A 25,901-nucleotide genomic window follows, 5' to 3' on the forward strand; every position below is an offset into this window, starting at 1 on the left:
CTCCTTCCCTGCTCCTTTCTAACCGCTCTCCAACGCCGCTCCTCGCCTGCTCTTCCTCCGGGGTGATGTCACACCCCCTGTATCTTGCTTCCGGGGGTTTATCCAGTCCGGGCGTTGCGACGTATGTAGGGGGAGTGGTCTCCTCCTCCTCCGAAAACGCCCACTTAAAGGCGTCAGGTCCCTCATCCAGTTCGTCGAGTCCTGTCTCCCAGGGGTCCGTCTGCAAGGGAGAAGGCACAACAGGATCAGTCCCGAGAGTCCACCACTCCTCATTAGCGCTCCGCCTCGACTTGTTACATTCCACCCCCCCTGGTTTCTCACGATCGGGGAGAACCGGCATGCGGGAGAGGAAATCTGCGTTCCCGTTGTCCTTCCCTTTCCTGTGGACCACTGTGAATGCAAAGGGTTGGAGGAATAGAAACCACCGAAGTACCCGGGCGTTCTGAGTCCTGTTCCTCTGCATCCATTGTAGAGGGGCATGATCAGAGTACAACGTGAATGCCCTGCCCTCCAGGTAATAGCGTAGCTTATCAACAGCCCACCGAATGGCCAAACACTCCTTCTCAACGGTGGGATATTTCCGTTCCCGGGGGTGGAGTTTACGGCTGATGTACAGCACGGGATGTTCAGCATTGTCCACCCCGTTCTGTGACAGAACAGCCCCGATGCCCGTCTCTGAGGCGTCCGTAGCAAGGGAAAAGGACCGTCCGAAATCAGGGGGCATAAGCACCGGACTGGTGGTGATGGCTTTCTTTAAACTAAGGAAGGCGTCCATGGCTTCCTTCGCAGGGGGTCGTGGCAGCGCGTTTCGGACGTTTTTTTGTAGCAGGTTCGTCAGGGGGGTGGCTATGTCCGCAAAATTCTACATGAACCGTCTATAGTACCCCACCAGGCCCAGGAAAGCTCTCAGCTCTCTTTTCGTGGAGGGGAACGGTGTTTCGGTGATAGCCTTTATCTTCTCCTCTTGGGGTGCTATGACCCCATCTCCCAGCATGAACCCCAGGTACTTCACCTTCGGGAAGGCGGCTCGGGATTTCTTGGCATTGACGTGCAGGCGAGCCTCTCCCAGGAAGGACAGCACCGCGGCCAGGTGTTCTAAGTGCTCTTTCCATGACTGGCTAAAGATGACGATGTCATCAAGATACACAGAACTGTACCCGGTATGTGGGGCCAACACTCTGTTCATCAGCCTCTGGAATGTGGCGGGTGCCCCGTGGAGTCCGAAAGGGAGGACGTTGAATTCGTATAACCCTTCCTCGGTGGCAAAGGCGGTTTTGTGTCGGTCCCCCTCCCGTAGGGGTACCTGCCAGTACCCTTTTGTCAGGTCCAGGGTTGTTATGTATCTTGCGTCCCCTATGCGCTCGATGAGTTCGTCGACCCTGGGTATGGGGAACGCATCAAATGTGGACACTGCATTCAAAGCCCTAAAGTCCATGCAAAAACGGGTAGACCCGTCGGGTTTGGGCACCATGACTATGACCAACTGCTCTTTGATGGTCTGATGACCCCCAGGTTCAACATGCTTGCGACTTCCTTTCGTACGTCTGCTCTTTTTGCAGCAGGGATGCGGTACGCTCTTTGTTTGACTGTACTCCCTGGGGTCGTGTGTATCTCGTGTTCGGCTAGGTGTGTGCACCCAGGAGTGTCTGAGAACAGGTGAGAAAAAGGACGGAGACCATCCCATAAGGCCTGTTTCTCCCCTTCAGTAAGGTCAGGATTGATGGGTAGGCTTCCTAGGGTGGACTCTGTTCTCTCTTCAGGTAACACGAGATGGGACGGCTGGGGGCTCGGTCCTAACCACTTCTTCAGGAGGTTTATGTGGAAGGTTTGCGTGCGTCTGGGCGACATTCGCATTTTATAAGTCGTACCACCGTATTTCTCCAGGACCCTGAACGGTCCCTTCCATTCACTCCGGAACTTCTGGGCAGACGTAGGCAGTAACACCAGAGCCCAGTCTCCTACGTTCAGTTCCCTCCTCTTTTTCCCTTTGTCATAGTATCTCTTTTGGCGTCTCTGGGCCGACTGTAGGTTTGAGTATGCCAGATCTCTTAATTTTCCCAATCTGGACCGCAACTGCTGGGTGTAGTCCAGCAGGGAGTGCTGCTCCTGTGCCTCTTCCCTTTCCCAGGCTTCTCTGGTTATTTCCAGAAGGGATCTCGGTTGTCGGCCATACAACAGCTCAAACGGGGAGCATCCTAAGCTGCTCTGGACTTGGGACCTTACTACATACAGTGCTAAGGGGAGCATTTTGTCCCAGTCTTTGTTCTCTGAGCCCAACAGCTTCTTCAACGTGGTTTTTAGGGTCCTGTTATAGCGTTCCACTAAACCATCCGTTTGGGGATGATAAGCGGAAGTGCGGATGTGGGTCAGGTTCAGGGTCTTGCACACCTCTCCCATCATTCGGGACACAAAGGGAGTCCCCTGGTCTGTTAGTATTTCGCGGGGGAACCCCACTCTTGAAAACAGTTCTACCAGTTTCTCCGCTACGTTCTTGGTGGTCGGGGCGGTTAGGGGGAAAGCCTCAGGGAACCTGGTGGAATAGTCCACTATCACCAAGGCGTAGGTGTGGCCCCTAGTGGTGCGTGGCAGTGGCCCTATAATGTCCATCCCTACGCGTTCCCAGGGATTACCTATGATGGGCAGGGGTTGTAAGGGGACTGCCGGGGGTTTGGACAGGTTTTTTTGCTGGCACACCTCGCACCGCTGACAGTAGGCCTCTGTCTCTTTATAAATGCCGGGCCAATAGAAGAGACGCAGGATATTCCGAGTGGTCTTTTCGGCCCCACTGTGACCTGCGGTTAGATGCGTATGGGCAAAGAACAAGATCTGTTCGCAGAAGTCTTTTGGCACCACTAGTTGTCCCTGGTCTCCCTCTTCCCCTTCTCGATATAGCAGATCGTCTCTGATACTGAAGCGGGGGTATCGTTGCTCCGTGGCCGTGGTTTGTGCCACGTGAGCCGCTTCCCACGCGTTTAAGAGGGCGGGGTCGTTGGCTTGGGCGAACTTGAATCCCTTGTCTATGACCCAGGGCTCGGCCGACAAGAAGGCACCCACTGGATGAATGTCTAGCTCCCTTTTAAACAGGGCCAGGAAATGTGGATTATCCACCCCTAGAATCAATTCCTCGGGCAGAGACGCCACCACCCCCACCCTCACCGTGCAAGGCTCCCCCTCTACTGGTTTGATGGAGATGCGTGCGATGGGATAAGTCTTAACGTCCCCATGGACGCACCGGATGTGTACCTTACCCTCCCACCCTATCTGGGAAGGGATCAGAAGGGACTCCCGTATAACCGATTGCCTGCACCCTGAATCCAAGAGAGCCTTAACCGGGGCTTGGTTCACCAGCACTCTTACATAATATGATGGTCCCATTTCGGCTGTGTACAGTACTGCCTTGGGGATATACCCGACTTCCATGGGTTCCTCGACCGGCTTCTTCTGGGGGCACATCCGGGCGATGTGACCCCACTCCCCGCATTCAAAGCACTGGGGACCCCTCATCGGGGCGACCTCCGGTCTAAAGGGTCGTGGCTTTAGGGGTTCGTAGACTGGTTTCTTCTTCTCTGTCCTAGGGGTTGGTACAGGCGTCTTTGTGGTTTTCTCTGTTTCCCAGGGAAATGTTCTGGGTGGCGCTCTTGTGTAGTTGGCCGCCATCTCTATGGCCTGGGCCGCGGTTAGTCCTGGATGTTGTCTTAGCCATCTTTGGGTCCCGTAGGGTAGGGCCTCCATGAATTGCTCAAGGACTATGCTGGTCATGACTTCCTCTTTACTCCGGTTGTCGGGGCGCAACCATTTCTCTGCGGCCATCTTCAGGCGTAAGTACAGTGTTTTGGGGTTTTCCCCTGTAACCCCCTTTTCCTTCCGGAACCTGATGCGGTATGCTTCAGTGTCCATCCCAAGGTGATCCAGTATCACCTCCTTGATGGCGGTATAGGAGGATGTACCGGCCTGGTTTGCAACCTGGTAGGCCGTCTGCGCTTCGCCCGTCAACAAGGGGGCGAGAAAGAAAGGCCACTTTTCTTCCGGCCACCCACACGCACGGGCGGCTCTCGAAATTAACCAGGAAGGCATCCGGGTCTTCCCCCGTGACGTATTTCCGTAAGGCTACCCCGGCTGGGTGAGGACCCGCCGGCCTGCGGTCCCCCAAGACAGCGGTCCCTGGAGTCTGTACCGCTTTCTGTAAGCTGTCCATCTGCTGTGTTATGGTGCTGCGGAACAAGGCCCGATCGGCGTCAGCTGTGCTAATCTGGTGGCCCACTCCAACTTCTGTTGCCCGTCGATGAGGGTCTGGATGACCTGATCCACCATTGTCTCGCTGTCCGAGGGAGTAGATCCAACTTCTGACACCACTGTAGACAGGGCAGGCTGCTCAGGCTGCTCAGGACCGCCGTGAAAAGGGGATTGTGGAAGTGGATCAGGACCAACTGACGTAACAGGTTGCAAACCAGGGAGGAGAGTGACACCAGGTCTTGCGGGTAAAGAGGGTTTTATTGGGATAACACGTTTAGTATTGAGCATTAAAGTTCTCCTTGTCCTGAACGTGAGTCTCTCCCTGGCGAATTGGCTGGGATCCGTCTTTGCAGCGCGGGTGTCCTCTCCGGGGTCTTCGGGTCTCCCTCGCTTCTCCTTAAGGGATGATCACGGAGGCAGCTCACCGCTCCGGAGCCCATGCAAAGGAAGCCAACAGAAGGGCACCGTTAGTTCAAAGACCTCGAGGGGGGGGGGGGTTTTGCACCTTTGGGGCCGTGTGAGGTGAGGCTGGGAGGAGTCCACCCGTGTGTAACGTGCAATACAATTCTGTCAGTGACGTGGTGGAAGGGCAGACACAAGGTGAGGGATAAACGCGGGGTAAAGAACACAGAAGGAAGGGGGGAAGACGCGGGAGACAAACGCGGGTCTATGTACAGTAATTACACACTCTTCCTTCCCGCCCACACTGCCATACGCTGCCGTACCTGGGTCAGCCACGCTCCTCCCCTGGGAGAGTGGCACGGCGGCTCGTGGGGTCGTTGGCCTCCGGGCACTCCGTATCTCTCTCCTTCTCCTCCGCGATGTTCTTCGGGGTTTCCTCGCTGTTCTTGGTAATCTCCTTCTCCGCTCCTTTCTAACCGCTCTCCGACGCCGCTCCTCGCCTGCTCTTCCTCCGGGGTGATGTCACACCCCCTGTATCTTGCTTCCGGGGGTTTATCCAGTCCGGGCGTTGCGACGTATGTAGGGGGAGTGGTCTCCTCCTCCTCCGAAAACGCCCACTTAAAGGCGTCAGGTCCCTCATCCAGTTCGTCGAGTCCTGTCTCCCAGGGGTCCGTCTGCAAGGGAGAAGGCACAACAGGATCAGTCCCGGGAGTCCACCACTCCTCATTAGCGCTCCGCCTCGACTTGTTACACCTCCTAAGTACAAAAGCCGAGCGCTGGCGAGAGACTTCTCAGGAGGAGAGTCTCGAATCTAGGATCGTACACACTATACCAGCACCACACGACAAAGAGACACCACACCGTAGCTTCTTAAGAACGTTCTTTATCTCGTGATGCAAAAGGATCTTTATGATCAGCAAAGGCAGGTATTTACAAATAGGGCAAGGGCCCAGAAAGTCTCTGTCAGGATGGGGGTAGCGGGACAGTCTTATGGTTCAGTGTCAATATCGGTGCGTATCCGGCGCACAGCTCTCAATCCTTGAGCCGGGGGATACAATGTGATCTTTGGGGATCCAGCGGGACCAGGAGAATCAGGGAGCCGCAAGTCACTCAGCCGGGCTCTAGCAGGATGTCAGAGGGCTTACGATCTTTAGGGGAGCCGTGAGTCACTCAGCGGGCTCAGGTGTTCCGAGGTCTGCAAGGGAGCCGCGAGTCACTCAGCTGGACTCAGGTGTTCCAAAGTCTGCAAGGGAGCCGCGAGTCACTCAGCTGGGCTCAGGTGTTCAAAAGGCGCAAGGGGAGCCGCGAGTCACTCAGCAGGGCTCAGAGTTTCCAAAGGCGAATCTGTCGAACATCCCGGAGCATCCCCAGTTATAGGACTGCTCCTCTTTGATTCTGGGCCGGGGTAAGGACGTCTAAAATTGGTTCTGGAGGCTCGAGAACATTGTCCTCGGATTTCGGCTAGTCTTTAGAATGTTTTGGCTCAGAAGCGAGATTGTGTTTCGAAGCGGAGGGTTTTGGCTCCGAAGCATGATTGTGTTTCGCGGCGGAGGGTTTCGGCTCCAAACCAGATTTGTCCTTGGAGCATGATGATTTCGGATCCGAAGGTAATTTCTTCTGACTCGATCCGGAGCTGGAAGGCTTGACGGTTTGTTTTGGTGCCGAGGGACGTGGCGTTGGAAACATTGTCTCGGTGCCGACTTTGGCCAGAAGGCAGAGGTGGTGCCGTAGCCTTATGAGTTTTAGAAGAGGATTTAGGGGGCAAGGGTTCTTCGGTACTCACTGTACCATGTCCCGAAGGCACATCTTGGGACTCCAGATAGATTTCGAGCTCGGAATCAGACTCTGGAATCGAGAGGGCCTCTTCTTCTACGGAGGATGCTTCTATCTCTTCTTGGTCAGATTCTTCTGCAAAGATATCCAGTGTGTTGAATGCTTTGGCGCTGCCTCTCTCGTCATCGAGCCTGATGATCGGGTAGAGTCCTCTTGGACCGCAACGACTTACAAGCGTCGCAGTCTTCCTCCTTGTGCTCCGGAGAGAGGCATAAGTTACAAACTTGATGTAGGTCGGTGCGAGGGTACTTGGTGTGGTACCAAGGAAATAAATGGAATGGAGTCCATTCCATTTGTAGAAGGCTGGCCCTACGTAGCCCGACGGTTGCCCGCAAGGTTTTCTATCGAAAATGGATAGTTTGTCGATTGATCTGAAACGCAGAGAACAAAGAAATGCATACTGAAACAATACTGTCGAGGGTAGAGTGGACTGCGCAGCGAGGGGAACCCGAAGAACGGTTTCGGAGAGCAGCAATACACATCCAAACCTGTTGGGGGTAAAAAAACAATCTAACAATGTAGTCAATGCCCATGTGCACTATCACCAAAAGGAGGAGTCACCTTACCTCGTGACTGGAAAGACTTCTTCAAAGAAAAACAACTTGCAAACATCCGGACCCAACACAAGATGGCAGGAGTATGTAAAGCATTTACATCTACAGCATACATGCCTCAAACATAGGATTAATGGCCCCAAATCCCTGCAGTGGTATCTGGTCATGTTGTGGCTGAGTGTGCCATGTGATGTGGCAGGCTATAGAGCTTGGTGTGATTTGGTCATTTTTGACAAAGTGGCGTGGTGAACGGTTAGGCAAATTTTGATTTTCTTTGTTTTTGGGATCGTGTGATATAGTGCGGTACTTACCGTATGATGTAAACAAATTACATTGCTAATATACCATCAGGATGTGGGGTGAGTGCTATTAGGGCCGAAGCCTTGCTGATTATATGCAGAATAACAGGTCTGGGAGGTCATTACTGACTAGAGCAGGTTAGCAGCTGCACAGGCCTTGGGCATTGATCCTATTGAGGATAATATGTGACAGGCACTGGTGACTGGAGCTGGCTAGTAACAACGCTGGCCTCTGGTATTCATTACGAGCAGGGTAACAGTACATGTCAATATTGACTGGAACTGGTTGGCAGTAGAGTTGACTTCTGGTTTTGAATATTAGCAGGATTTAAGGTACAGGGGTCACTACTGACTGGAGTTACTTAGCAGGATAATAGGTCTCAGGGGGCCAATACTGACTGAAACTGGTTAGTATGATCACTAGTCCCAAGGTGCTACTAATGACTCAAGTTGGCTAGAATGATAACAGGTCCCAGGGGCCAGTACTAACAGGAGCTGGCTAGTAGGCTTACATACAGGTCCAAGGGGTCACTACTGACTGGAGCTGGCTAAAAGAATAACAGGCCCAAGGGTGGTGGGGTGCGAGTGGCACCAGTGACAGGAGTTGACTAGCAGCATTGACAACCTTTGGTATTGATTAAGTGCAGGATTACAGGTCACAGGTGGAACTGCTGAATACAGCTGACTAGCAGCAGTGGTGGACTCTAGGAAGAAGGAAGTGAGAAAGCATAACTGGATATACTGGTTTCTTTAACACCGATTTGGTTCCACATGAATGCCACAACGTGCATTGATATATTACATTACCAAATTACAATATTCTTATATTCATTTGACGTGACTGTTCGCTTTAATATGCCTGCAAAGTTACATGATTCTATTAGGGCTCATAACCATTTTATTTAGTGATGTCCATCTGCACACTTTCCTGCATCTTGTAGTAAATTGAATATTGACAAACAGAAGTGTTATTTCCAGAAACAGTGAATTCTGTAGTTTGTCTGTGTATCTTTGATCTGCACCTCACGGACTCCTCACATTCCTCTCGAGAGAAGATCCTGCCTCCTACTCATTAGTTTCGTTTCAGTAACTGTTTCTATCACGTGTTCATGTTTCATTGACTTGTATTAGGAGAAAAGTGTATAAAAATACATTATGTAACATTAGCATTATATACTCCAACTTGCTTTAGAGTGGATGTTATCGTCCATTGCGAAGACAATTGTCACTTCTTAGTTTGCTTGGCCTTTTGCTATTTTTGCATTAAATGTATGATAGATGTGTTGGCCTCCCGGTGTGTTGTGTTTTATTTTACATATCATAAGAGATGAAGAGGAAAATGACAGTCCAGTATACACATTCTTCATATAAATTAACTCACAGTATACTGTTCTGGAGGCTCAGTCCCACAGACATTATCTCTAACTGAACGCCCTAGGAAGCATGTGCTTTTCAAACCAGTTGCCCTCTGATGCGGCGTCCTCGCTATTGGATAAGTCAATATGTCCTGAATTTTAGGAGGGTTACCGTATCTAGTGCACTCTGTTAGACAGTGCTTACCTGTGGTAGTAAGAAGTTAATAGGCACCTTATCACCTATGCACGGTGCAGGGCTTTGAGTTACAGAGCTCCTCACGCTGTGGAGAAGATTAGGTCACATTTACTAATTTTCCCATATTTGGTCCTGATGAAATGCCAACAGATTGATCCATGACTACACAAGGCATGAAAAACGTTGACCTGAATTATAGACCCCAGCTTACCAGCAGGTCCATAGGTGATCGACACTTTCACACAGTGATAGGGGCCATTAGTTCCTCAATTTCTCTGCCACTGTTTTTAAACTCAACATGGACCAGGATGATCACATTAACTATATTGTGGCAACTGGTTGATAGTTGATCTTATATTCAGGCTTTCACCAATCTCATATCCTATGACACAACATCCTCTGTCCTACTATGCTCATCCGACGTACTTAATAAAAGATCTCCAACAAAGTGCCCTCTTGTGGTGCCCGCCAGGCATTGTAGCGCCGGCCTGGTGAGGAGTATAGCCCAATGATGAAGCATGCCACCTTCAGGTGAGTGAACACAACTTGTCCTAAAAGCATCTGCTTCCTAGGGTGTCTGCGTTCAGTTACAGATAATGACTCTGGGACTGAATCTCCAGAACAGTATACTGGGATTTGACTGTTTTATTTTAACAAATGTACATAGTCATTCACTGACAGTGAGCCGATCGTGAGAGATGCCAGCCTGCAATGCGTGGTGACAAATAGAACCACCGGGGCAGTGTGACCCCCTGTGCACCCTGACGGCTGCCTTTGCATACAAGAAAAAGAATTGAAAACAAACTCAAAACTGCGACTGGATTGCTACGTCCCAGTTATACTCTTCACCATAGGAACCTAGGACGGTCCTACCTTAATGGCCACTGGATGGCCAGACGTAAAGCGCTCCTGTCCTATCTATGTCCTGATGAAGACCCCAGAATGAGGTTTCCACTAACCCTTACACCAGACGGGGTCGAAACGTAGACCAGACCACACCTTTTTCTCTACGCATAGGATAAAATAAATGGAATAAAACAAATCCCATGTAAAAGAGCAATACGGAACTACTGATCTTAATCAGACTGTAAAGGTTTTACTAAATTGCACTGTGATTGTTTTATGGTCACAACACCTTTACCCAGTCCCCACACGTATTCCATCACACCTATCCCACCTAACTACCTCCTTTCCTTTATCACCGAGAGCGCGTTGATATGCAACTATGTAAATAACATGTTAAAACTCATGACTGATACAAGTTATACATTTGATTTGTTTCTAATCAATTGATCTATATGTTTTTCTACAAGTTTTTTTGGATTCATTGAATTGATTTATATGTTCTTTACAAACTTTTCTGATCCAAAGATTTCTGGAACTTATTGATTGATGCTAAGTTTCCGTTCTACTATGTGCGAAAATAAAATATGCACTATATAAATGGACTGGTTAGGATTTGAGACACGCTATGTTCATATGTGACATTTGATGCTTTGAAAAGAAATACTCTCTGACCACTTCATACGTAACTGTTTTTAATCTCAACATGGACCAGGATGATCACATTAACTATATTGTGGCAACTGGTTGATAGTTGATCTTATATTCAGGCTTTCACCAATCTCACATCTTATGACACAACATCCTCTGTCCTGCTATGCTCATCCGACGTACTTAATAAAAGATCTGCAACAAAGTGCCCTCTTTTGGTGCCCGCCAGGCATTGTAGCGCCGGCCTGGTGAGGAGTATAGCCCAATGATGAAGCATGTCACCTTCAGGTGAGTGAACACAACTTGTCTTAAAAGCACCTGCTTCCTAGGGTGTCTGCGTTCAGTTACAGATAATGACTCTGGGACTAAACCTCCAGAACAGTATACTGGGATTTGACTGTTTTATTTTAACAAATGTACATAGCAGATATTGGCGCTTGCTTGTTTCACAAAAATTATCGGATACCTGCCTCGGAGCGCACTTCTTACAGACGAGTACAGGGTTATCATGTTGCTGCTACAAGCTCCTTACCTGTGAGAGTTATCGGGATCGATGCAGGGGGCAGACCCAAACCAGCCACACGTGGCGATCAAAGACAAATACTGAAGAATTAACAGAGCTTCCAAGCTGGTGACCATTACTTAATTGACCTTGAAAATAAAAGACACGTTTTTAGTATTCTGGTGACTCGTGACCATAAAATACAAAGGATATAAATTCAATATTGTGTCAAATACTTAAAAAATGGAACTGGGTGTGCTGAATCTGATGTTGCCCCAGGTCATGCGTGACACCTTCCACCACTATTGCTTATGGGACTTGTAGTTTTGTTTTTCTCATTAAAAGGATGGGTTCTAAAGTCCCAGTGATCTAAGCGATGTTGGTTAAAATCAGAGGCCTGAGTGAGGGTGAAGCAGGCTCTGCTCTGCTTAGCAGTGAGATGAATGACAGTTCCCCAGCCCTTCCATTCTTTGACAGACAGAGGCTCGTCGGCCATTTATATTTTTTTGCAACAGCAAATAATCTTTTATTGCAACTTGTGTCACTGAAGAGATAAAATCCATGGAAGTGTTTAATTAACTACTGACAAACATGAACAATCAAGAACATGAGTTTCTGGAAAATTATCAAGCACCCAATCAGAATCAGCCGCCCTTCACACCCAGGAATTCTTGAGGCTTTGGAGAGGATGAATTGCACGTGGTATAAGAAGAACAATACATCGACTCAAAGCTCACTTCTCAGGGATGTACTGAACTGCCAGCCTCATGGCACACTTAGCCAGCTCTTCACCTCCTCCTCCTTAAACTGTTGACCAGCTATCAGGGCAAATGAGCCTGCAGCAAAGCATCGCTGGCTTGGTTCCACACCGGACCAGGCAAGGTGGTCAACTCCATACTCCTCCAAGTCAGCAAGCACTCTGGTCAAGCCAGTCCCCACATGAATGTTCCCCATCACAACTATTTTAAGGGTACTAAGTTATGTTTCTGCCAAATGATTGAGTCAAAAATTGAAAGTTTTACTATGAATGCTGAAAGAGAAATCATTACGTTTTTCAATATTTCTGAGTCTGCCACAGTACACAGGAGCATTATTTCTCTACAACAGCAAATCATGTATGTGCCCTGCAGAAAGCATGTTTGAATGAAACATGGAATGCATTGCAGCCAAAAATCCATGCAACAACATAGAGTGCAAGATAACTTGTGTTATTATTCCAGCAGAACAAAATGCCATTCCTAATGTGTACGTCATTTTAAAGACAAACCCAGAAAAATGTACAGTCAGTGTTGTTCTTCTGCCTGTTAAAAGACAATCTCCATTAATGTAATGTAATGTAAGTGACATTTATACCGCGCAACTTCCACTCCAAGGAGTATCTTGGCGCTTACCAACTCAGATGGACGAGTTGGAAAAGGAAAAGAATGTCCTAATTTCTGCACACACATTACACTAGGGTCCTGTACAAGACGTCAGGCAGAGAGAAGATCCAGGTTTTCAATGCTTTCCTGAAGGGGGCTTCTAGTGGAATAGACCGCAAGGAGAGGGGAAGTTTGTTCCAAGCTTTAGTTCCCAGTACAAAGATAGATTTGCCACCCTTTGTGGCCAGTTTGAAATGAGGTAGAGTGAGTAGGTTCTGATTTGCAGATCTCAAGCAGCGCGCTGGATGGTATCTTTTAAACCCATTTTGAAGATAGGTTGGGCCACGTTGGTGGAAAGCCCTAAAAGTAATTAGAAGAAGTTTGAATAAGATTCTTTTCCCTATTGGCAGCCAATGTAGAGTGTTCAAGGCTGTTGAGGCTGACGATTTACGAGGCAGGCGTAGTACGAGGCGTGCTGCCGCATTTTGGACCATCTGTAATTTATGGAGGACGATTTTGTTTGCTCCGACATAAAGTCCATTACAATAATCCAGGCTAGAATTTATTAAGGCTACTGCGACAGTTTTCCTCGCCGATAGAGGCAGAAGGTCAAAAAACTTTCTAAGTGCTTTTATAATTTGAAAGCACATACCTGCTACTGCTACAGCCCGGGGTTTAAAAGATAGGTGGTTGTCAAATTTAAAGCCCAAATTGCGGGCGGATGCAATTGTGTTAGGTGGCACTTCAGCATCTGGTGGCCAGCATGCTGTGGGAGAGAAAAGGTTGTGGTTCCCTATAGGTAGAATTTCCGTTTTTCCGGCGTTGCACTTCAAATGGTTGTTGTTCATCCATTTGAATGTTGCTGCAAGGCAATCCCTAAGATCTTCTTCGGCCCCTGGCCGTTCCCTATCCAGCACCAAAATCAACTGGGTATCGTCGGCGTAAGAAATAGAGCTGATCCTGAATGACGCGATCAGACTCATCAGAGGTGCCATATAAAGATTGAAGAGAACAGGGCTCAAACTAGAGCCCTGTGGCACCCCCGAGCTGACGTTTTTAGCCTCAGATTGATATGGGCCTAACACAGTTATTTGGCGTCTGTCGGTAAGGAAATTCCTACACCAAGCCAACACCTGTCCTCCTACTCCTGCGGCAGCCAACCGGTCCATTAAGATGTTATGGGATACTGTGTCGAAGGCTGCCGACAGGTCAAGTAGGATAAGGACGGCCTGCTTTCCTTGGTCCATTGCTGCCCTTAGAGTTTCAGCAGTGAATAGTAGGGCTGATTCGGTGGAGTGTTCTGACCGAAATCCTGACTGATTAGGATGGAGAACGTTATTCTTCTCCAAAAAGTTAGTCAGTTGACTATTGACAAACTTTTCAGTCAGCTTAAAAAGAAAGGGTAACAAGGAAATCGGGCGTAGGTTGGAAAGGGTAGTAGGATCGGCGAGGGCATTTTTTTGGAGTGGCTTAACAGCTGCCAATTTCCAATCATTAGGGATGCTAGCTGTTGCTAGAGAGGAATTGATGATATTGTTAATCATAGGATTAACCATCTCTATTAGAAAATGCAACACCGGGGGGGGACAGGGATCAAACGGAGAACCTGATTTGCTGGCCAAAATGGCTTTAGCAGATTCCTCCAAAGGTACTGGGGCAAACTCATCAAAGCGGAGGGGGGAAGTCATCTTCACTGTCTCGTCAACAACTATTGTTGCAGTAGTTACAGGTGGAAAAGTCTTTGTAATGGTCAGGATTTTGTTGTCAAAGTAATCAGATATCGCATCACAGAGATCTTGCGATGGAGGGATCTCTTGCGATAGAGCTGAAGGATGCATGAAATCTTTAACAATCTTAAAGATTGCTTTTTGTTCCTGGCCTGCTGAAGAAATAGCCTGTAAATAATATGTTTTTTTTGCTAATTTTATTCCTATGTGATACTTCTGTCTCGCTGCTAGATAGGTGGTACGTGCAGCGGCGTCGTAATTACGACGCCATCTCCGTTCTAATGTTTTTACTTTACCTAATTCAAGCTTGAGCATTGGTGAAAACCAGAGGGCATTTTTTTTTTTCATCCTAGGTTTAAAATTCTCATTTCTAGATGGTTTGAGCAGCGTGCCTACTCCAGCAATCCAATCACAAAAGATCTGATAGTCCGACGAGGTACAGTCAACAAAGGCTGGTAGCCTATTCTTAAGTTCATCAGCAATATCAGGTCTGCTGGCTAATGTCTTCCAGTCTGGGATAAATTTCGTGTAGGGTTTGTCATTACATTTTAAAGAGTTTATAGTGGGTTTCCAAATCCCAACTATATAAAAAGGAATTAAAAAATGGTCTGTCCATACCTGAGGCCGGGGGGGTTTGGTTGTCAAACTAGAAAAATTAGAGCAAATACAATCTAGTAGATGCCCTGCTTGATGGGTTGGTTCCCAATTCACAAGAGTGAGACCCAACACTTCAATTGTGTCCAGGAAACAACTGACTCCAGGATCATTTGGGGCCTCGAGATGCAGGTTGAGATCACCCAACACCGAGAAGTTAGAGAACCTGAGGGTCAGATCACTCAACACGTCCCCAACAGAGTCCAAAAATGTGGTAGAGGGGCCGGGGGGCGATAAATGAGAGCCCCAGAAAACACAAGGGAGTTATGGATTGTCATAGAAAAAGCCAATGCTTCTGCCTCTTTTATTTCTGTCAGTTGTTCTATAGAACATCTGAAGGTGTTCCGGTAGATAATTGCAAGGCCCCCTCCCCGTTGTTCATGTCTGTCCAGCCGCTGGATAAGAAAATCAGGGGGTAAGGCTATGGCTAAGGCAGGATTACACCATGGCTTCAGCCACGTCTCCGTGACGAAAAGACAATCCAACTGAGATTCAGTGATTAGGTCATAGACATTCTGAGCATTTTTCGCTAAGGAGCGTGCATTAATTAGCCCGCCCCGAAGTAACGTTGCGTCTATAGGTGTCTGAGTTGGTAATGTAGGACTTAAAGTCTGATGGCAGTGGGCACAGCAAACTGGGCCATACCAATCTAACGGAACTAAGGAGCCATGACAGGGGGCCTGAGGTTCTTGAAAGGATAATAGGTAATCCCGTGACATACCTGAATCTAAAAGTTGCGTGAGCGACCGAAGGGAGCTCAGAGTCTCCCGCCTCTCACGCCTCCTCAGCGCTGACGGGCGCAGACGGGCAGACTCTGGCTTGACTCAGGCGCGAGTCAGGCGCTTCCGCTGCGCGTCACCGCTGCGCGGGGAGGTGTGAGCTTTAAATAGAGGCTCACCAGGTGTGCAGGCTGAGCACTAGAGCGCTCAGACAAGTGGCACGATCAACGTCCAAGACAGCCCCAAGATGGCGGCGAGGCGCCTCGAGTGACAGAGGAATACACGAAGTGATCCGCTCTACAAGCGGTGAGGGGCACAGTTTAACGTGCGAGTATGTGGGCGCTATAATGATTAATAAAACCAGGGGTTAAGAAATGAAATTTTAACAAAAATATCAAAAGCGGTAATTTTTTAAAATATAACAGCGCTGCGCGTCTAAACACAGGCTTGCACTAACGCGCGTACTTAAACCAAGCACAGCTTTTCCTAAGGTCGAGTAACTCTAAATGCTCGCCTTAAATAGAGGCTCACCAGGTGTGCAGGCTGAGCACTAGAGCGCTCAGACAAGTGGCACGATCAACGTCCAAGACAGCCCCAAGATGGCGGCGAGGCGCCTCGAGTGACAGAGGAATACACGAAGTGATCCGCTCTACAAGCGGTGAGGGGAACAGTTTACGTGCGAGTATGTGGGCACTATAATGATTAATAAAACCAGGGGTTAAGAAATGAAATTTTAACAAAAATATTAAAAGCGGTAATTTTTTAAAATATAACAGCGCTGCGCGTCTAATCACAGGCTTGCACTAACGCGCGTACTTAAACCAAGCACAGCTTTTCCTAAGCGTCAGGAAATAAAATACTATGAGAAATCCTACTCTATGGCAGGGTGCTGTCTGCCACTATATTGCAGGTTACTTGCAACATAATCTGATTTATACATACATACTCCAGGGTGCTGCCAGCTATCAGGTCTGCACACAGCAGTCTGGAGCCACTCAGGAAGGAGGAAAGCTCTTCATTTCATCTTAAGCCCTTAGGTTACATTCACAGCCTGATGGGTCCGGAGAACTTTATCCTCGCTCTAACTGCGCCGACGTAGCCCAACATAGTCTGTGTTGTGTGCTGGGTGATGCCTGGCATCTTATTATCGTTGGTGGATGGATGAAGCTCTGATAAGAGCTACTACAAGAAGAGCAGAGAAACAGGACCACAGATCGCCACAGAGTGATAACTGCCCAGAAGCTGAAGAAAGAACTCTGGAACAGCAAACCTCCTACACCCTGGAGATTCTCCAGAGTAAGCAAATGATGGTAATGAAATGCAAATTGCAGCATTAAGGTCACTGTAACACTGGACAGGGGACGGGAGGAAAAGAACCGGATAATGTTGAGTGGTGGCGTAGTGAACGGACGTCCTCCCCCTCTCTGCCTCATTATCAGCATAACTGGAACAGGGGAGAACCTTGTTCCTGGGACCTAGCCGACGAATTGGATGACGGCCCCTTTAACTGGAAGACACACGAGTACGCAGCTCCGGCCCCTGATGACGACGCGGGATTCCTAGTGGGTAAAAACGCGGAAGAAGATGTCCTGGCGTGTGACATCACCGACCGAGGATCAAGAGTGGGAGAGCGGCCCGGAGGAGCAGAGAACGTAGCTTTTGGAGGCGAACCCGAGGATGACAGGAGTAAGCCAGGGGGCCACCGAATCCGTGGAAGACGGGGTTCTTGTAAACCGTAGCCGCGTGTGTGCCACAATATATGCCCAACCTTTCTTTGTCCTCACCGTGTAAATATACCCCTTCTCACCAGTAATCACGCCTCTGCACCCTTGCACGTTTAATAAAGTGTTTAGCACCTTAGCACGGGTGTCCGCTGCACTTGCCCGGTTCCCTGTGGGAGAGTCCAGATAGAGTACATATCCTGACGACCTGTACCTTTTTCTTTTCCCTGGCGGAGTCCAACGAGGAGTTAGGAAGAACGGAAAATCCCCTGAAGTCTGCTTCTTAACCATCTGGAAACAAGACCATAACCAGACGCCATCACGCACCCCGGAGCTTTTCAGAGAGACACCTTGACAACCTGTCATAAAAAGACGTTTTCCAAAATAAAACCTTACCTACCCCGAACTGATCTTAGGTCTCTTCTTGATCCCACGCCACAGTCACACACTACAACATCTTTCCCTTTAAACCGAAGATAACAGCTACAATAAAAAACTAACCAAAAAGCAACAAAATTAGAAAATGCATTTCCAAAAGCTGCAAAAGAGAAACTGTTAATACAAATGAACAATATTAAACTTTGTTGGTACCTTAGTAATGTGCTTACTTCTGGGCTTCACTCCATCTGCAGCAATAACGCTCTGAAAGGAGAAAATACTGCTGTGAGTCTCAGAGTCTTCAGTATTACTGGTCTCAGTCACGAAGACTGTGGTGTCGGAAGATAATTTTCACTTATTTGGCTTCATAGATCCACCAGTCACGCCATCACTATTAGCAGACAGGCCACTGTCAGCAGCATCATAACTTCAGGCAGACCAGCAAAGCGGATCTCACCACTCACATTGGGTGAACAGACTCGCCTCTGCTATATACATCCACTCTGTTCTCAAATTTGCTTGGTGCTGCCAAAATGCAAAGAGCTGCAATATATTCGCCACACTTTCCTGACTACCTTGTTTTAAAAAGTTGTGACATTCAAGCGTGATTCTTGGTTCATCACCAAGCTGAATTTTTTTAGAGGTTCTATTGCCACACAATACTATTCCCATATTCCAGTGTGTCCACAGGGTGCTTCAAGCCTGGTAGGTTGTCTCCTGCCTGTTTTGCAGATAATTTCAGATAGTTTCTGTAAGAAACTGAATTATTATTTACGGTAGATGAGGAACAATCACAACCGTTGTCAGAATGAACTTTCAAAGCCATTCAATTAACCTAGGATCAACCCCCTGGTACCTAAGCACGGAACAGGCAGGCTTAACTTAAGGTAATATGTCAAATATTTATGCAGAAACCAAAAAAGTAAAAGTCAAAATGCAAAACAATAAAAAAACCAAACCAAAATAGAAAAAAAAAGTCAAATGTATTGAACAAAATGACACTAAAATGACAAAATCCAATAAGGGGAATGAGATATGAACTGTAACGCTGTAAGAATCACAAGGTGCCAATGGATGAGGGGCCCGGGCATGGATTAGTCTCTCTGGAGCTGACTGCCAAGTCTGAGTGAACTTGTATTCTCAGTTCAGCAGGAAGCCACTATACCGGAGAAAGGGCTTTAAGTGGAATGAAAAACCTTGTGATGGCTCCCAGAGGGACGTGGTCGATGTAATGAAGGGTGTGGCTTAAAAACCCAAACTGAAAATACATGCTCGGCATAGTGTGTCGCCCCACTGGTATTTTGCTGCTTCGCCATTCCATCCATAAACAACAAGTAACATTACATCTACTACAAGCCAGGACTATTGGCTTTGTCAATGGTTGTTAGTTGCATAAGATAAATATGCAACATCGATGGCTTCAAAGCTTGAGGGGGGCTGCTAAGGGTTAGAGGGGGCTGCGAGAGGTGAGAGAACTGTAGCTGGTGTGAGAGCACGCTGCAAGGGTGTAATGGGTGCTGCGAGGGTGTGATGGGCGCTGCGAGGGTGTGATGGGCGCTGCGAGGGTGTGATGGGTGCTGCGAGGGTGTGAGGGGCGCTGTGGGGTGGTGAGAGCATGCCGTGATGGGTACAGCTGGGGATGAGACTGTCGCTACTAAGGGTGAGAGGGGCTCTGCTAGAGGTGAGAAAGAACTCCAGGTGGTGTGAAAGCTGCACTGCTTGAGCGAGAGAGGGCCTGGTGGGGGTAACAGATGTGCTGAAGAGGGAGCAAAAGGGCACTGTAGTAGACAAGCAGTAATTCGGGGGTTAGAAGGGTAACACAGGGTTCGGGGACGGCGGCTGCAGAGGGCAAGGGATGCCCTGCAAGGGGGGAGAGGGGACATTGCTGGTGGGAGAAGGACACTGACGTGTACCTGGGAGCTGTGCACGAGAGGGGGTCGCTGCAGACTTCATCGAGGGCATTGAAGAGGGGAGGCTGGGGGCACTACCACAGTGAGTGCCATGGCAGTGGCTAACAACAACAAAAGGATGGAGCAGATAGTGTGATAAGTGTGTAAACGGGCGCCCTCTGGTGTGAGATTGGATGCCCCACGGAGTGAGGCCGATCAGAGCGTCACTGGTTGAAGGTGTAACTCGGGGAGTGATCAGAGGTGCGCGTCTGGTAGTGAGCTGTCATAGTGAGATCTTGAAAGGAGTGAGTTTGTATGGGAGGGGAAGTCCCTGTCTACCGGGACTGTGTGTGCACGCGTGTGGTTGAGGTGTGAATAGGGCGCACACTGCAAGAAGTCACTGTGGGGAGAGTGGATGTGTGCACGGGTGATAGTGAGTGTATGGAATCACCGAGTGAAGGTTGCATCCGTGCAGGTGGTGAGGAAGCAAGGAGAGGGTGAACCAGTGTGTGTAATGACTGTCTGCTGGAGGGCTGTGTGCAGCGATGAAGGGCTGCTCGTTGAAGGTGTGTGCAGCGTGATTGTGAGGGGACTGTGAGTGCAGGAAGTGTCTGAGAACAACTGTCTGCCAGCAGTGCGTGATACGTCACCAATGGCCTGAAAACGCGCTGGCGGTATATATATCGCTGTGACACCCCTCATGGAAAGTGCGTGCAAGGCGCGTGTCTTCAGAGAAACTTGTGCACCGGGAACCATTGTGCAGACGTTATATCAGAGAGAATGTGTCAGTGAGATTGTGCATAGAGAGGCTTCTTGCAGAAAGTCACTACAACAAAGTGTGTGCAGGGGGAGTGCGTGTATGGGGGTCACCAGTTAGGAAGTCACCACAGCCGATTAGGAAGTCACTGCAACAAAAGTGTGTGCAAAGGGGATCACCAGCTAGGTAGCCACTAGCCCCTGCAGGGAGAGTGCGTGCAGGGTGAGTGCGTGCATGGTGAATACCAGCTAGGAAGTCACCGCAAGGAAAGTGTGTGCAAGGTAAGTGCGTGCATGGGGGGTCACCGACTCGGAAGTTATTGCAAGAAAAGTGTGTGCAGGGTGAAGGTATGCATGGGGGTCACCAGCTAGGAAGTCGCTTTTAAGGAAAGTGTTTGCAGGGTGAGTGCATGCATGCGGGTCACCAGCTAGGAAGTCGCTTTAAGGAAAGTGTGTGCAGGATGAGTGCATGCATGGGGGTGTTACTGACTTGAAAGTTATGTGGCCTACACTGTCATCCACTCGAAAGGGTGCTCTGTTCTGTATTATTATATGTGTGGTATACGAGGCTCCTTGTCCACCACCACCCCCACCATGTCCACCACCACCACATCCACCACCACAATGTCCACCACATCCACCAATAACACCATGTCCACCACCACCATGTCCATCACCACCACCACGGCCTCCACCACATCCACCACGACCACATCTACGTCCACCACCACGTCCACCCCCACATCCACCACCACCAACTCCACCCCAACCACCACGTCCACCACCATCACCATGTCCACCACCACCACCACGTCCACCACCATCACCACGTCCACCACCATGTCCTCCACCACTACATCCACCAACACCCCATCCACCACCCCTTTCACCACCACCACCATGTCCACCACCACCGCATCCACCACCACGTCCATCACCACCACCACATCCACCACCACCACCACCTTGTGCACCACCACCACATCCACCACGTTCACCACCACCATGTCCACCACCACCACCACCACGACACCCACCTCCACCACGTCAACCAGCACCACACCCACCACCACCACGTCCACCACCACTACCACCACCACCACATCCACCACCACCACGTCCTTCATCACATCCACTACCACCACATCCACTACCACCACCACGTCCACCACCACATCCACCACTACCACGTCCACCACTACCACGTCCACCACCATGTCCACCACCATCACGTCCACCACCACCACGTCCATCACCACCACGTCCACCACCACCACATCTACCACCACCACGTCCACCACCACCATGTCCACCACCACCATGTCCACCACATCCACCACCACAACCACTAACAACACCATGTCCACACCACGTCCACCACTACATCCACCACCATCACGTCCACCACCATAACATCCACCACCACCACCACGTCCACAACAACCACATCCACCACATCCACCACCACCACGTCCACCACCACCATGTCCACCACCACCACCACGTTCACCATGAGGCCACCACCACGTCTACCACCACCACGTCCATCACCACCACACCCACCATGTCCACCACCACGTCCACCACCACGTCCACCCCCACATCCACCACCACCATGCCACCACCACCACGCCCACCACCGCGTCCACCACCACTGTGTCCAACACCACCACGTCCATCACCACCTCGTCAATCACCACCACATCCTCCACCACCATGTCCACCACAATGTCCACCACCACCCCCACCACCAGCATATCCACCACCACCACGTCCACCACCACCAAGTCTACCACCACCACTATGTCCACCACCACCGCATCCACCACCACCATGTCCACCACCTTAATTTCCTATGCAATGAATAACGTTAAAAGATTTTTCAGTGGCGCATCTGCAGAAAAGTCGTCTTCCTGTTGGAAACTAAGTGGAACTTAACCCCTCACCCAAACAATACATTTACGAAAAAAATGGACTGAATGAGAGCCGTGGCCTGCGGCCTTGGTGCTACAGTAATATTACACCTGGAGGCCAAGAAACCAAGCGCGTAGAAGCCCTGAGAGCACGGCCGCCACGCCGCAGATGCACATACCGCGGCGGCCATCTGTGGGTTCTGCCCCGGTAGCTCGCGTGGTTTAATGGAACAGGCCATTGGCTTTGAATAGATCCCAGGGGCGGGATACACTTACAGGGGCAGATTTAATCTTCCATGAAAAATCAGTGGGATGCCAGTGGAGCATGGGACAAAGAGGCGCGAGTGGTTTATAGCCGCTGCCAAAAGGACCACTGGACATAACTTCTTCAAACAGTATATGTCCATCTTCACCATTGACCCGGAGTCCTCAAGGACAACTGTGGCAATCAAACCACACACACAGGTATCTAGGTAATCCATGTTGTGGGGTGCGAAGGGGGAATTCCATAAATCTAATGCCATTTGAATATAATTAAATTGGGGACTTTACTGTAAGGAAAATAGTACTTCAAGGAAGTAAGCGGGCACTAAGGCATTTATGCCACACACGTTTATTTGTTGACAGGAAAATACACTATGCAAAATGTTTCAGTAACTGACAGCTTTTGGTTAAACCTGGGCAGAATCATTCAAATTCAAACTTTGTTGACAACAAATTAGAAATGTATTGTTGTGTGTACGGCGCCCTAGGCCATAAGAGCCCACACAAAAGCTTCAAATTTAAGTTTTCTAATGTTACTAAAAAGACCATGAGACTGAAGATAACAAGCATTTGCAATGCAACAGGTAGCGCATTTACACGAGTTTAAGCTATTGGGATTGTAAATGACAGAGCATTTTATTTATGTTTTGAAACCCAAAACATAAATAAAAGGCATTGTCATTTACAATGCCAATAGCTCAAACTTGCGTAAATGTGAGACCAATTGCATTGGAAATGCTTGTTCCAGTTTGTTGTGTGTCCAAACACCCATTTGGTAGCAAGTAGCAGGTTTACCCCAACTGCCTGGTATTTAGTAAACATCAAATGAATCGCTAGTGGGCTGCCAACTATCAGGGTCGCACTGAGATATAGAATATTTACGGGCACCAAAATAAAAATGCTCTCCATTAGTGAATACCTGAAGAAGTGGCATCTATAAGCTAACTGTAATGCACAGCTATCATGCAAAAGGAAAATAATAATAGATTACTGCATAGAATATCTGTGCAATGCAGTAAAAAAAAGTACATAGATATGCAAGTCAGATTCAGAGAGCACTATATTCATTCTATATCATGCATTACAATATTTTAGCTTTCTCCCACTGGAAACTTGCTCTGCCAAATAAAAGTCAATGTTAACATGTTCCACCACGTTTCATTAAAACTCTCCCACATTGTTGTACCAAAATACATTTAAGACTTCTTTATTCATGTACATGAGGGTATACGCTGCTCATGTGCGTGCTTATATTACGTGAATGCCGGTTCATTACCATTAAAGAGAGGCATTATAGATTTGCAATGTCCCTCTCTGTGACATTACTGCACACTGCCTATGCTAATTAACAAACCCTGCTCCTTTGAAACCTATTTTTTGTTTTGTTTAGGGCTCGTGCCCCCTGTACTTTTCATTTTTGTACTTGCGGTTAGCTGTGTTCAGTATCTGTATGGACTTAAATATACAAAAGTGATGTTATTACAATCCTTAAAATAGCAAATGTGTCACAAATTGTGGCTTTCGTAAGGACGGAGGGACAGGAGACTGATTAGTTAAGTGGTGAATAAATACACCAGCCTCGTCACACCACACTTCCTTGAAGACTTGACAAGCCTGTCTGCTCAACTGCGATCCCTTTTTGAAGAACATGGAAATACACATGTAGCTGGGGTGGTCGCTGGGAGGATCTAGATCAGTGATACTCAAAGTACGGCCCGGGGGCCGCATAAGGCCCTTCAGGTCTTTACATGCGGACCCCCGGGCAGCAGCAGCACTGGGCTGCCGTTTACTCGACTCAGCACTAACATGAAAAAGAAACGTAAATATGCAGCAAACACTTATTTAAAGGTAATTGCAGTTAGGAAAAGGAGGTAACTAGGCCTTTAACTTTAGGAACATCTATTTATTCTTAAAGGCAGCCACTAGATATACATGCTTTGTTTCCCTACCCCGACTTTACACCCCGCTGGCATCAGTGTGTGCCCTCGGTCACACCACAGACCAAACTTTGCGACCCCCGGGAAAATGTTTGTGAGTACTCGTGACCTAGATCAACAAAAGGCGGAAGTAGTTAGACAGGAGGACAAAACAGAAGCTTGCATCTCTAAAAGGCTCAAACAGGAACCAATAAAAACAAGCATTGGCATAGCCAATAGGTCTCGCCTTTGGGACCTTATACGTGTTTAGCCATGCAACAGTTAATGCTGTTGCACCAAGGATATTGTGCTGGATAACTAAACACTTATAAGGTCCCAGAGGCGAGACCTACTGGCGATGCCAATGCTCGTTTACCTGATGGGCATTGGCTGACCGCTGCCTGGTCACTGAGGCCCTAGTGAGGTTGAGTCATATTTGGGGGAGTTTTAGCCTCATCAGATGATGCTGTGCAGGTCCAGGCCCAGGTGCAATGAGGCGCAGTCGCTGCTGCCTGGGAGCATACATGCCAACATTTCAGAAGAGCAAAGTGGGAGATTTAAAAAAAAAATAAAAAATAAAAATCGGGAGAATGGGGCCTTGAATCGGGTTACTGGCATGTATGGGCTTTGGAAGTGTGCAGCTGCAGGATTGGACATTTGAAACGCAAATGCACGTTCTTTTCTTACCTTTCTGAAGCATGGAGCATAATGGCAGAGAGAGGGTGATGCAAGTGTTGTACACTGGCCTGGCACAGGTTGCTGGCAGTGCATGCACCACTCCCACCATCCCCCCTCCCCCCTCCCGTGGCAGCCCGGGCTGAAACAGCTTCCCCTGCACACACAAAGCTGCCCCCCTCCCCCCCAAGCTGCCCCCCTCCCCCCAGTACTTCACGGGTCTTTAAAAGACCATTCCCTTGTTAATGACGCTTTGTTGTTTTTTTCACCCCATCGAGAGCCCCTGCATCGCCACTCTTTGCTGGAAGAATTAGCACTTTAAACAATACCAAGCCCTGTCAGCTGAAACCCCCAAGGAATCGGGTTTTGGCTTGTAGGAATCGGGAGGCGGGAGACTAGCCTTCAAATCGGTAGTCTCACGCCTGAATCGGGAGGGTTGGCATGGGAGTGCGTTCTTTCACTTTCGATTGACGGGGCTGCCCCCCTTCACTCTGGTGAAAGCCACAAACGGGATTCAAGTCGATCTTCTCATCACAGACTTGTCCCCGTTTGCTGAGGCCTTGAAAAGAGACCCAACTCCAGCAGTGGGGGCCAATGAGCATTGTTGAGACTAAATAATCATCGTTCGATGCAACAACAACAACAACAACAACAGATGAATCCCGGAGAGCAGGCTCGAGACCCTCCAGAACCAGACAATCTTTGTATCTCTTGGCCTCACCTGGGGTTTCTTGTAGGTGCTGTGGTCGGGTTAAAAAGAGGGCGTCGGATGAACAACTGCGCATGCGTTGAGGACAGATACTGCTTCCTGCAGTGACGTGCGGATTAAAGAGGGCCTGATGGACGAACAGCTGCGCATGCGCCAAGGATAGATAGCACTGTTAAGGCAATCACACTCCGGAAGTCAGTGCAAGGTGGGACGGGGTCCGAGCAGGGACACAAAGAAGCACAACAATGACGGGGGCCGCGCGGGGACACGATGAATGAAAAACAACAGCTGCCTCCCGCCAGTTAGCACGAGGCGCCTCGCGCCTCAGCACAGGGTGAGATGTATTGAAGT

The 25,901-nt window shown here is 48.9% G+C and overlaps 1 protein-coding gene and 1 long non-coding RNA gene across 2 annotated transcripts in view; both read right to left on the reverse strand.

Moving 5' to 3' along the window:
• The window catches only part of LOC144806192 (uncharacterized), a 213,157-nt gene that overhangs the window by 65,511 nt on the left and 121,745 nt on the right, over positions 1-25,901 (reverse strand). Inside the window, 2 exon segments of the mRNA XM_078672606.1 lie at positions 885-1,118; positions 1,799-3,921. Coding sequence (XP_078528732.1) covers positions 885-1,118; positions 1,799-3,921 — 2,357 coding nt within the window.
• LOC144806197 (uncharacterized) lies at positions 4,902-25,622 on the reverse strand. Its single transcript, XR_013605721.1, has 4 exons — positions 25,563-25,622; positions 17,642-17,692; positions 10,899-11,017; positions 4,902-5,309 (listed from the first exon to the last, which is right to left on the reverse strand). It is a non-coding gene; the product is annotated as an uncharacterized LOC144806197 (long non-coding RNA).

This window comes from Lissotriton helveticus (assembly GCF_964261635.1).
Source record: "Lissotriton helveticus chromosome 1_1 unlocalized genomic scaffold, aLisHel1.1 SUPER_1_unloc_52, whole genome shotgun sequence".
Lineage (NCBI taxonomy): Eukaryota > Metazoa > Chordata > Amphibia > Caudata > Salamandridae > Lissotriton > Lissotriton helveticus.